Source organism: Montipora foliosa, chromosome 6, assembly GCF_036669935.1.
Source record: "Montipora foliosa isolate CH-2021 chromosome 6, ASM3666993v2, whole genome shotgun sequence".
Taxonomy (NCBI): Eukaryota; Metazoa; Cnidaria; class Anthozoa; order Scleractinia; family Acroporidae; genus Montipora; species Montipora foliosa.
The window spans coordinates 44,621,269-44,633,796 of NC_090874.1; the positions used below are offsets into that span (position 1 = coordinate 44,621,269).

General features: G+C 39.6%; 1 protein-coding gene across 4 annotated transcripts in view; it reads right to left on the reverse strand.

Annotated features, from left to right (window-relative positions):
* Window positions 1–620: 620 nt before the first annotated feature.
* Window positions 621–12,528, reverse strand: part of LOC138007463 (uncharacterized) — a 14,762-nt gene continuing 2,854 nt past the window's right edge. Inside the window, exons 2-4 of one of the 4 annotated variants that reach the window (XM_068854394.1) lie at window positions 2,460–2,849; window positions 1,532–1,696; window positions 621–1,229 (exon numbers count right to left, since the gene is read on the reverse strand). In XM_068854394.1, coding sequence (XP_068710495.1) covers window positions 1,554–1,696; window positions 2,460–2,849 — 533 coding nt within the window. In that variant the 3' untranslated portion in view covers window positions 621–1,229; window positions 1,532–1,553. Of the gene's footprint in view, window positions 1,230–1,531; window positions 1,697–2,459; window positions 2,850–3,656; window positions 3,918–4,229; window positions 4,386–4,616; window positions 5,112–5,349; window positions 5,651–5,964; window positions 6,104–7,728; window positions 8,116–9,350; window positions 9,734–12,173; window positions 12,389–12,528 lie in introns of those variants that run through there. The other 3 variants (XM_068854395.1, XM_068854396.1, XM_068854393.1) reach the window with 3 other exon arrangements.

Here is a 12,528-nt window from a genome sequence, read left to right on the forward strand (position 1 = left end):
AAGGAACTAACTCGTGAATAAATAGTTGGCTCTAGACAATATATGTTATCAGTACATTGATTCAAATTCTCGTAAGATTATCAAGATTTTTGCCACTCCAAGATTCACGACGAAACTTACATTGATGCCTAGTGGTGAAATCGAGAATCAGAAAATCCTTCTTGGAAGATGCGTGAGGTTTGTTTCACCATTTTATGACCATGCAGTCGTCTCGTTTTGCTGCACATCTATGTCGTCAGCAGCTTCGACGCAGACTTCACTTCTCTCAAGATGGTTTATTGGCTTAAAAAGCACAGACGGAAAACTCATGAGGTTCAGGGATTTAAAAACACTCGACAGTTTCATGGTTATGAGGTGTTTTTGATGGATCGGCGGAAACTGTAAATGAAGCAATTTGGTTTTTCGTAACCTATGCTAACGCTGTCCATTGGTATTCTCAAGTGTACCTGTGTACATAGACGATTTGGACAAGGCTACTGCACAGAGAGCCCTTTCATAAATGGAGTCCGATTTATAATTCTTCTCTGATTTTGTAAATTGGACCTACTGGCCTCATTTTGTTGTATATATTCGTAAGAAATTATGACCCATTGAAGGAAGGCTTGAAAGGCTTGTAACCATTTAAGGGTATTAAGGATATTTTATTTGGCCCTCATTATGACAAATTAAAAACCTAGTTCGGGTTGACTCTGTCACTACCAAACACATTTACTGAAACTCAGGGCGCTTTCCACTTGACAGAACTGACCGGCCAGACCGGGCATTTGGAAGGACTAACTCTACAACGCATTCAAATTAACACACTTCTAGGATGATGTGTACTCCTCCAGAAGAATGCGAGGGATTATCATGCAAGTGTTACTTCAAATTGTTGCATTTTCTTTGCAAATTATTGGTTATGACCGGCCGGTTCTGACAAAAGGAAAGCGCCCTCAATGTCCTCCTATTAAAGACGAAGACGATTCTGCGTTTTTAAAGAAGATTTTATGCAAAGAAAGAAGCAATCAAAGGTCACTTGCTAGCATTTTATTAGATTTTTGTCATCTGAGATGAACAATGCATATGTCTAATTTTAGTTTTTAAGCGACCACAGATCATTGATCAATCTCATTTCTCGGAAATGAAATCCCTTTCTGGGGTCTTCACATGAATGCCCGACCTATTGCATCGGTCGTGATGCATTGAGGAATACAGACTTGCTTCATTTTCGGGAAACTCGGAGAAGATCACTGAAATACAAAGAGATAGAAACAACTTCCTTTCAGTGTAATCTTCAACTAATGTTTTCAGGAAACAATCCAAAAACGTTGTCAAACATGTCGCAGTCACGAACAAGCTAAGCGGTTTGCGATTGTTATTGCCAGATGACTATGATTATTAAGTCGTATATGTATAAAGTTATTAATTTACGATAAAAGGAACTAATTCGCGAATAAATAGTTAGCTCTAGACAATATATGTCATCAGTACATTGATTCGATCAGGTGTTGACAAACGATCCACTTTCTATCGATGAGACAACCTTACGTACCTGGCTCTTCTTTAAAACATTGTTAGAACGCTCGTGGAAAATGAACAGTTGGTACGCTGTCGTAGAATGGACTGATGATCGGTGCGTATCCATAACTGTATGGGGTAGGTAGAAAAGTAGAAGGACCTTCATTCATGAGCCTTCGTTTTACTGGACCCTGGTTGGCTGCAAATTATGGAGAACACATTCGTTAAGCGTCCACTTCCCAGTAATAGCTTTTTGTTAAATTCACGTAGGACCACCATCTCTATTTATTTGATCATAGTTAATCGAGGGAATGGTTATGAAACCTTAAAACTTTCAAAAGCGAGAACAATGTCGTCGCAATCTATGTTGGATTGACCGTGACAGTGCACAATCTATTGTTTTCGCTTTGCACGGGTTCGCAGATCTAATCGAAAGATTTTTGATTGGTTATATTCTCGGAAAAGGGTGTGTTGAGTGCACCGTCGAGGCCAAAAATACGGACAAAAACATGAAACAGAAAGACTTACCGAGTTTCATAACCATCTCCATGCATTAACTATGATTTGATAAATCGGACAACGTTACCAGAAAGTTTTGGCTCTGTGATCTGCGCTTCATACAGTGCACAACCAGCGGTACCGACTCTGTGTTACCCCTAAAATGAGGTGACCTCCAGTTTTTAATAATTTCTAAAGCTCAACGTTTCAGGTATATTCTCCACCATACATTCACCTTTACGAAATATAAAACGAAAACCGCAATTGACCAGAAATCGGATGACTCAGTAGCTCATATACCAGTTTGCAAGCGCATCCCGTGTTTTACAGGTTCGAGATTTTTTCCGAGCCTCTGCTTAATTGCAGTGAATATCCTAACTAAAAATCACTTTCCACCTTGTACTTAAATGATGCCAAACCAAAGTTATTTATTCACAGAGAATTCTTTATAAATTGAAACTCACTTGTTCTTTTGACACAATGGTTTCCGCAAGCTGTGTGATGGCTGTGTGGTGATGGACAGTGGCAAACAGGTTCGGGCTTCAGGGGCTTAAATTCAAACTTGGGTGGAGTACAAGTACAGCAGCAGGGCCACATGCATGGCCACTTGCACTTTCCGGGGGGAGTCTTCTCTTTACAGCATTCGCAACCCGGGTTGTTGACAGAGGCACCAAACACGCATGGGAATGTTATTCCAGGGCAGCAGCCGGTATTACACCCTGAGCAGGTCACTGGTGGATAGAAACCTCCCTTGCAATTGGAGCACATGGTTCCGCCAGCGCACCAATCGTTTGTTCCGCAACAACCTCCGCATCCCATGTCAGCGTAACCACCCGCACAGTACTGGCGTTTTTCTGAAAAAGAATGAAGGTGAAAATATGTGTAGGATTGACTTAGTAAAGACTATTCATGGGCCATTTTTCAACCACTTTAGTGTGATAGTAATTTACCCGTGTCCCCTTCTATTCACTTGAAATCAATTGAAATTTTGCATTGGTTAAAGCAGCCACGAAATTTTGCAGTCAATCAGAAGTTAAGGCAAAAACCAAGCGTTACATTCTCTTTGGTATTTTCTCGCCCTTGACCGGCCCAGCTACAACTATTAGGTTCGAGGCCTACTTATTATTTCATTGATTGTCTGCGTTTAGTGTGATTGCCAGAATGTTAACTTTGGTCTTGCTACGACAGTGGATTCACTACTCAAAATTGCTCTCTAGTTATATTTGACTACAATTTGACTTTAATGCGTTTTTCTTTCCTGCTTAATAAAGACTTAATGCGTCAAGGAAATGCCAAGAGAGGTTCAATGTCACAACTGGGAAAATGTGTCACAGTCACATAAGAGAAACAAAAATTCAAAAACTTCAAGGAAAGTATACCTTATTGACATGAGAATTGCTTAGTTGCCGCCTTCGTTTGTCTCTAAATGGGACAATCCCTTCAATTTTCAAAATTAGCCCGGTGGATGTGATTGGTTCTTCGCAAAGTTAAGCAACAATTAAAACAGAAGCTAAAATTCTTAATGTCCTGACAAATCCCATCCTGGAAGTGCAAATTCAACTTAAACACTAGAGTCATGCAGGTGTAATAATATAATTAAGTTTGTCAAAAAATACATGACCAGGACGTGTATCACATGATTCAAGAGGATTCTACGAAACAAAAAGGACACAGAAATCGTATTAAATTTCTGTTCAATTTATTGAGCAAATTTCTTTCATTAAAATAGAATAAACAATCACTCGCTACATATAGCGATGTTTTTGAAAACGAAAACGTTTTGTTCTTTCTAAGCATATAATGTTCCGTTGGTAATAAAATGAATCTGTTCCTTCCTCATTGGTTGCACATTCCATGGATTATTTTAGGCCACGCTTTTGTCATCTTTGGACAAGTGGTGCCATATAATGGAGCAGTAATATCTGAAAGACAAAAAGAATTAAATTATTCTCCCAACGAGTAGAAAACCCAGCGCTTTTGGAATGTTCTCTGTATCTCTTAGTAATGTGTGACACCTCATTTATTTGCCGTGCTTACAAGTGGTATGAAGGGGTTTAACTGCATAGCGTTCGTGAGTTATTTCTGTTGACCAATTTGGGTTTTATCTAAGGCTAAATGCAAAGTAAGGATTGTAAGGGAACATCGATTATTTCTTTGTCTGAGACTTTCTGGAAGGGCAGTCGTGCAGGGTAACGCTCGAGTTGAGACGGTAGTCTCCACATATAAATTCCTACCTTTGTAATCGATTTAAAATGGTCTTGGAAAAGGCATCATGGGGACTCCGTAAGAGAGTGGGTTAAATACTTGAGCATAGCCATAACTATATGGAGCTTGCATGTGTGCAGATGGCTGTTCCATAAGGCTGCGTTTTACAGGGCCTTGCTTAGCTTCTATAAAAAGAAAAAAACAATTGGAAATTATGAGAATAAAAGAATGGATCCCGCGCTGTCGATCTTGCTACAAGGCCTACAAGGCCATAAAAATACTAAGAGTTAAGATGTTTTGCTTGGTCAAAAAAGGAAAAGATTACAATTATCTTATCCCAGCCTCGAATTGAGGTACAAGCAAATTGCGACTTTTATCTCGTCCAACAAAGGAAAGAAATTTTGCAAGACACATACGTGTTCGTTTGAGACAGTGGTGTCCGCAAGCTGTGTGATGGCTGTGTGGTGATGGACAGTGGCAAACAGGTTCGGGCTTCAGGGGCTTAAATTCAAACTTGGGTGGAGTACAAGTACAGCAGCAGGGCCACATGCATGGCCACTTGCACTTTCCGGGGGGAGTCTTCTCTTTGCAGCATTCGCAGCCGGGGTTGTTGACAGTTGCACCAAAAGCACAAGGGAAGGTGAGACTAGGGCAACAGCCAGTGTTGCATCCGGAGCAGGTAATCGGGGGACCAAATCCTCCTTTGCAGTTGGAGCACATCGTACCTCCAGCACACCAGTCGTTCGTACCGCAACAGCCTCCGCATCCACCACCGCATCCACCACCGCATCCTCCGCCGCACCCGTATATTCCTCCGTAGGCTCCGCCACAACCTCCTCCCATGTAGTCGCAGCCGCCAGAATCAAATGCATCTCCGCATCCACCACATCCGCCACATCCGCATCGCTTCTCTGCGAGAATAGATATAAAACAAGAAAAAATAGTACAGAAGTAAAACAGCCATATGTACTAAGATAAGATTCTTGACAAACGTGCAAATTCGAAACTAAGTTAGTATTTAAGGGAAATAACTCTGATTGTCTATTTGCATATATTAGGCTTTAAAAGTTCTGTTAAACCAAGATTATTATTTACAAGCTTTAACATAATTTACCTGAGTAGAGGGCAGCTCTTTAAAGTTAAATAAATCAAACGACCATGGGTGAAACCGTTAAATAATGTCTTTATTGGACTTTTTTAAAGCACGTGTATTGGAAATATATATGATGGTTTTCCTCCGTTTTCCGCAGATATCTATCGAATACGAACCTGTGACTGCGAGCTAATTGAAATTAAGCTTTAATTACGCACTGTAACCTAATAGCAACAGATGGTAAGTGTACACTTGTATTGACAGTCTGAACAATGTCCCTTGTCGTTTCTAAATGTTTATATGTATGTTGCTATTTAATTCAACTCCAATGGTAGCTCTTTGGTCTTGAAAGGTGGCCTGCAAGTAAAGATGACAAAGAAACATTATGAAAAGCATTTTTCTTGTAATACTCTGAATTGATCCTACAACTTGTGAGACTCAAAGTCATAGCGTAATCCTCTTTCAGTCTATTTATCGACGAGGCAGTATGTACGACTCGCAAAAGCAACCGCTTAAGCCGGCCAGAAAATATGCAAACTATTCCATCATTCCTCTTTATTTTGAAGCTTTCTCAAATAAAGACTAAGGTGCAAATTGAACTTCGGGTGACCAACTTCCTTGTTTAAGTTATAATTAGTCTTAGAGGTTAATTGCCTTGTCGTTTTACTCACACTGTTCATACATAGTAATAGGGATAGCTTGCTACCAGTGGACTGCCGTAATAGAAGGGCGCAACAAGGCCGTACACGTACGGGTAAGGCTGAACTCTCTCGATGGCTGGCGAAAGAATGCATCTCTTTTTTCCGTGTCCTGGTGAGGGAATCATGTGGACTGTAAAGAAGACCTTCTACATCTTTAAGTCTGTGTCACAGGCCACTTCGGAAAATACCATAATACTCTTTGTTTGTCCCTCGAAATTTTGCATGAGCATTGTTTTTGTTTTCTCTTAGGACCGACCATTGTTAGTCCCAAGAGAAACTGAAAACAATGCTTATGCAAAATCTGGGGGGACGAACAAAGAGTCTTATGGTATTTTCCGAAGTGGCCTATTGTTACTTGATCAGTGATAAGAGAAGGGGTTTTAACCATGATACGTCAATGTGGTTACTGGTCTATAATCATGCAATGATGTTGATAATGATAACGATGAGGACTAATATAATCTAATCATTCAGAATATTTTTTGGAGTTAAACTTAAGGAATCTTGTAAATAGTTTTCCTAATTTTACGAAAGGACGAAACGTTTTCTTCGTGTACACGACAGCGTTTATCCTAACCTGCGATCAGGCGTACTTTTCTTTAGACAGGGCACGAAAAAGAAGGCCTGATACAATTTCGTAACGAGTCATCTGCCCGTAGTCTAGAATCTGGACTTTACTCTGATTGGCCGAAAAACAATAGAGCTCCTGGAGCCTTGCTCCAGGGTTAGGGTTAGGGTCCTTGCTACTTCTCGTAGAATCTGTTAACAGCTGATCAAATTATGGCCGCTGAGAAGGGTTTGAACAGGAAGGATGTTTAACCTCTGTTTACAGCTGCTGTTGCTTCGCCTTCAGATTTTTTTTTTCAAAAATCTTTAAAGGAAGAGAAGAGAGAACGCATCCGAAGAAGACATTATAGTTGTACTTCCTATAGGATTTGGCAACAGTTTATATTTACAAGCCCGAAAATTCTAGAAAAAAATGCATCATTCCACTTTCACCGACTCGAAAACGTTTGTAGTTGCGGTAAGTCCTTTGGAATATATTCGGAATCCAAAAAGAACCGAATAGAACTTTAGTGCTGCCACATTCGGGGAATCAGCCGAGCTTGACAGAGAAATTCGACATTGTTTATGGAAGAGCTGAACAACTGATCTGAACAATGGTTTAGTGACACAATTCTTACAAAATGATAGTTGAGTTGCTGCTGCTTCTGGTAAACTAGAATTTCTCAAAGTCCATTATTCTCATATTTATTTTAATAGCATCTTTTATTGGCAACCCAAATATTTGAGTTTAAATAAAGTCCATCCTACTGTTAATTGCGCCTGATGATAACATGAAGAATTCGCGCTTTTTCTGCGATTTTATCTCGAAATTCTTTGTCCTTGATGGTTTGAGCAGAGAAACCGCACTAACTGTCAAGCGAGATTTGCAGAAATAGCTTTGATTGTATGGATTATGTCTGACTGCGATACATTCCAGCTAAAGTGCTACTTTGTTTTGTTTGCGTCTTTACTCGAATCGCAACGTGCAGGTAATTTCCGGTAAAATCTGATTGGCTCACATTTATAGTATGACACATGATAACATCACTCTTGACGGGTGGGCGGCAGACGACTCGTTCAGTAATTGCATCAGGCGCAGGTTACGTTTATCCTTACTCAATTCTATAATCTCAGTGATTGACTCCTCTTTAGTTTGAGGGTAATGGCGTTTTCTTTCGACTAGTTTACCTGCACGCTTACAGCAGCAACAACAGGGGCAGCAGTGGCAACAATGACAGCAGTCATGGCAGCATCCATGGCAACACCCATGACAGCAATGGCAACAGTCGTGACAATCCTTGGGGACCGCCTTGGGCTTCAGTGGCTTCAATTTAAACTCTGGAACCTTGCACTCACAGCAGCACGGCCACATACAAGGCCACTGGGCAAAGCCTTTCTTTGGTGGCTTTTTACAGCATTCACAGCATGGGTTATTAACACAAGCTCCAAACGAGACCGGAAATGTCATTGTGTCGCAATGACCACATCCACAACATCCTCCGCAACAGTGATGACAGCACTCCGGACATCCAAAGCCACCGCAACAGTTGCAGCATCCACAGCAGGATCGTCGGGCTGTTGACATGGAAAAACCACGTCATAAACAACGTACACGTGTATTAAAACCTCGTGGCTGAGGCAAATAATATCAAACTGTGACAATAGAAAAAATTAGTAAAAACGCATAACCAGGCCAGCTTCGTTTTCAAAAATCAATCAAGAAACCACCGAAATGGTTTGGAAAATTTGTCAAAGCAAAGAAAGCGGTGAAAAAGTTTGAAGATGACGAAGCTGCCCTGACTATGGTCTTGCCAAAGTAATTGCAAAGGAAAAATTCAAGGGCAGATCTTAATAAAATACTTACCAAAAAAAATGGAGAGTCTAGCAAGTAGTAACCATGATCAGCAGCATTTATTGTACTCAACTTTTGTTTACGGAACATGTTTCCTTTTCTTTGATCAAATTTCGTACTGGGAAAGGTTGTCCACTCTCAGACGAGTCTCTCAGAAGAGAAGAAAAAGTCGAATCGACATTTGAGAGATGTACCTGGATAATTCCCGACAATTACCGCGGCTTGATACTTGCTTAGGCAGGGCAGCTTTCGACAGCCTTCATCTAAACTTAAAAAGGATATGTTGTTTCGTTTTTGCGAAGCCTTCAAATGTTTGGAACAATGTATCCTCTCGAAAATCTACTAGTGACAAGGAAGCACTGATCGTGTAGGTTCTTTCTTTACGAGATGTCTGAAACCTTATTCATCGTGTATCTTGGGTGAATTGTGTTTTTTTGTTTGTTTCTTTGTTTTTATTTTATTCTATTGTATTTTTTATCCACGTGATAGGGCTTCTACTAACGACGAGACATAAACTTGAACCAACAATTACCCCCCTGTAATCTGAAAAATTATTCGTTTTATTTCTACGGAGCCAATTTAAGTTCTTGGTTTCTCCTTCGTTTGCCTGCTTTCTTGTTTGTTTGCTTTAAGACTTGCTCTTTATTTTTTTGGATGTATCGATAACACTTAACGTTGACAATGAATTTAAAGTGACATTTAAGTCGCCTCGTAGGCCGATTCGGAACAACAGTATCGCCTGTTTACCTCTTTGAAATATTGGTAGGTTTAAAATATCAGACGATTTTCTTGGGAAAAAACAACTGGTTATTACCAAAAGACAAAGAGAAGGCTCTCTCGCAATCAAATAGATAAAAGTTAACGTTCGTCATGCAATATTAACGTGATATTCAATCTCTTTGTTATTTTACTGAGATTGGGAATATATTTTATGGGGGTGAAACAATTTACACATGCACGAAGTTTATTTATTTTATTTACTAACATGCTCCAACGGACATGATTCGACCAAGTATCTTTATTGTTTTAATGGTCAATGAGCGGTGGATATTTTATCAAAAAGAGGAAATTTCGCAGGCACTCTTTTATTCGACTTCATGTTGACGCCATTGTCTTGGTCTCAGTTTGCCCCTTGCATCAAGAATTCCTCTTTGTTTGCTTCTTTATTTGTTTGTTTGCTTGTTTAGTTTTGTTTTCAACGCGTGTAAAGTTCTGGTTTTGACACATTTCGTATCCCATTTCGTTAAAGATAAACACTTGTTCAGAAAGTCAAACACGTTGCACATATTAAAATAGCTCTTCACAGGATGACCAGCTGAGAAGGTTATTCATGTGGGATACCTGAAAAACAAAGAAGGAAACCAATGAACCGTTTAATCCACCTGTTGTTTTGGCCTTCTTCAATAGGCTGTATTTGTTTACAAAGGAGAGAATAAGGAAGTCAAAAAGGGCTTTGTCTTGGTAGTTCTTGTGTTTTTAGGTTAATTAACAATTATTCACCGAAGGCGAAGTGATTATGGGTGAATATTCACCGAGACGAAGTCGAGGTGAATTTTCTCCGATAATCACTGAGCCAGAGGCGAATAATTGTTTTAGTATAAATACACAGGTGATTATCTCAAAAAAAAGAAAAAAAAACATTTCATCGCGAAACCATTTTCACTTACAGTGGCAAAACGACTACTGGCAGCCATTTTGTCCGTCGAGGTGATTATCGGCTGATAATCAGAGATAGCGAGCCAATGAGAGCTCGCGATTTTGTATAATCATCTGTGTATTTATAAAAGGGAATAATCGCAAACACTAAATAAGCTGGCACGCATTGCATTTCTGACAACCCGGGGATAATAGAGATATTTAGCATTGCATTTACGTGAAACAGCAAATGACAAATTATAAGTTCTTCTTGTCATAAAAGAATCACTATTCTCTTGCTTCAATTTTTTCACTCTTTTATGAAGATGCCAAAATGAGCCAAAAACCAAGCAAGTTCCCTTTTTTTTTTGACCAAACGCAAATTTCAACCTGAGCTATGTCGCTTACCATCACTATTACACTAAATCTCCGTAATATCCGAAAGAAATTTTAGCTGGATGATCTGTCCATATTGAATTTTTGGCGATTGTTTGAAACCCTGTCTAAGCTTGAAAAAACCTTATTCATAAAGAGCACCTGTCTTATTCTTCTTCTTCTAATGTGCAAATTAGCCTACCAAGCCTCATTTTAGAGCAAGATTTTTTTTTTCAATTAACTGTGTGGTATCGGGACTTGGTATAGGCTGATTTGTACTTGGACAGAAGAATTTTAAACTGACCGCCATTTATGAATAAGTTCTATGCCTAATTTTTCCAAGTTCCAATCTATTTTCATTCTCTCCATCCTTCAGCTCCATACAACCAAGAATACCTTGAGTGCAGTAATGTGGTTCATGATAAAGAAATATGGCATTATCTTATGGTCCACAGTAATATGAAGATGATTTTAATTGTATTGACGTAAGGCTAAAATAATGTAACAGTATTGCCTTTAACTTTTAGGGGACATTTGTGAAAATGCCTTCACCTGTTTGTTTGAAAAAAGCTACGCGAATCTTTCGATACTAGTGACACACGCTTAAAACAAAATCTGTCACCCTAGTTGTACTGTCAAAACGGATTCCAACTCACGATAACATTGATGCACCCAAATGGTTCTTGGAAACGAAACTACAACATTTGCTTGTTTTTCCATTGCTGCAGCGGTTATCTGTTACACGCGAAAATAAGATGTAGGTGGATGTCAATCAAAATTTGATTTGTTTCCATGGCCGCGTGAATAGTCCTGTTCTCTTGACGGCAGTTGAATTCGCCGTGGAAACATTTGATTGACGTCCAGCTAAATTTTACTCTCGAAATATGGAAAAAATGTCTAAGTGGTGCTTGTGACTGATAACCACTGTAAGTAGCGTGAGGTTTCTCCCCACTGCAACTTTCAGTGCGAAAAATGGGTGCACTTATATTTTACTCGTGAAACGTCAAGCTAAATTAGATCTGTTCTGAGTCTGCTTCTCTCGACCGCAGACAACTGGGATATAATACTAAAAACCCATAATCTGCGTTGGAATGCGAACCATCAGTTTTCAGTATCATCTATTTTTAGCAGGGCTGTTGGTAGCTTTTTGGGGAATACAAACTTCGCGATATTGCCTTACACGATCCATAATTTTGCATGAGGCACGAGCATTCCATCGTGCTGTTACTTGTTTGCAGACCAATCAGAGGCGTTGTGGTCATCCGGCCCAATCTGATTGGTCATAATTTGGCGGGAACCGTATTCAAAATTTAGATAATGCAGTTTACTGGTAGGCCAAAGCCAAATGAGAGAGATCCACACTTCTGGGTTATGGCTTAAAAAGATGTTAACATAAGTTGACTACAACAGTGAGTGAGATAAAAGTGTTAATCTGTCACTTTGCGGTCTTGCCCCGACACAGTCACAAATTGATTTATTTTTAGATACACTGCGCGCGAAACAAACAAAGGGCTGCCGATTTTAACCAATTAGAAGAAGCCATGTCACGCGAGACTGCTTCTGCCATGTTTTTTGTTTCAGGGACATGACAAATGATTTTCGCGGGAACGCGTATACAAAAAATAGACGCATTTGTGACTGTGCACCCATGCCACAGCAACACTCTTATCTAATTCACTTTTGTTAACTGCAAGTGAAAAATTTGAAATATAATCATGTCAAAAATTATGTGTTGTTTTCGTCCCTTTAAGAGTGATTTACTTGTACATACTTAGTAATATGGGAATGGGCCGCCATGTAGGTATCCGCCGTGTAAATATGAGCCGAATGGTCCGTACCCGAATGGTCCATAAGGTCCATACCCGCCATATCCGGCCCCGTAATGTCCATAACCATAGCCATGACCATATCCAAAACCATAGCCAAAGTCATCGCCACAGAAGTCGCACCCGCATCGCTTTGCAATAGCACTTCTCTTGGGGGGACCTAAGATATTCCCAATTTATTATATCACTCAGTATCATATATTGTTCAGTATTACATAAAAAAAGGACATGTCTTGAAAAATCATTGGAACGATGATATTTAAGAAACTAAACCAGTTGCAAGCGAGAATATTCTTTCAT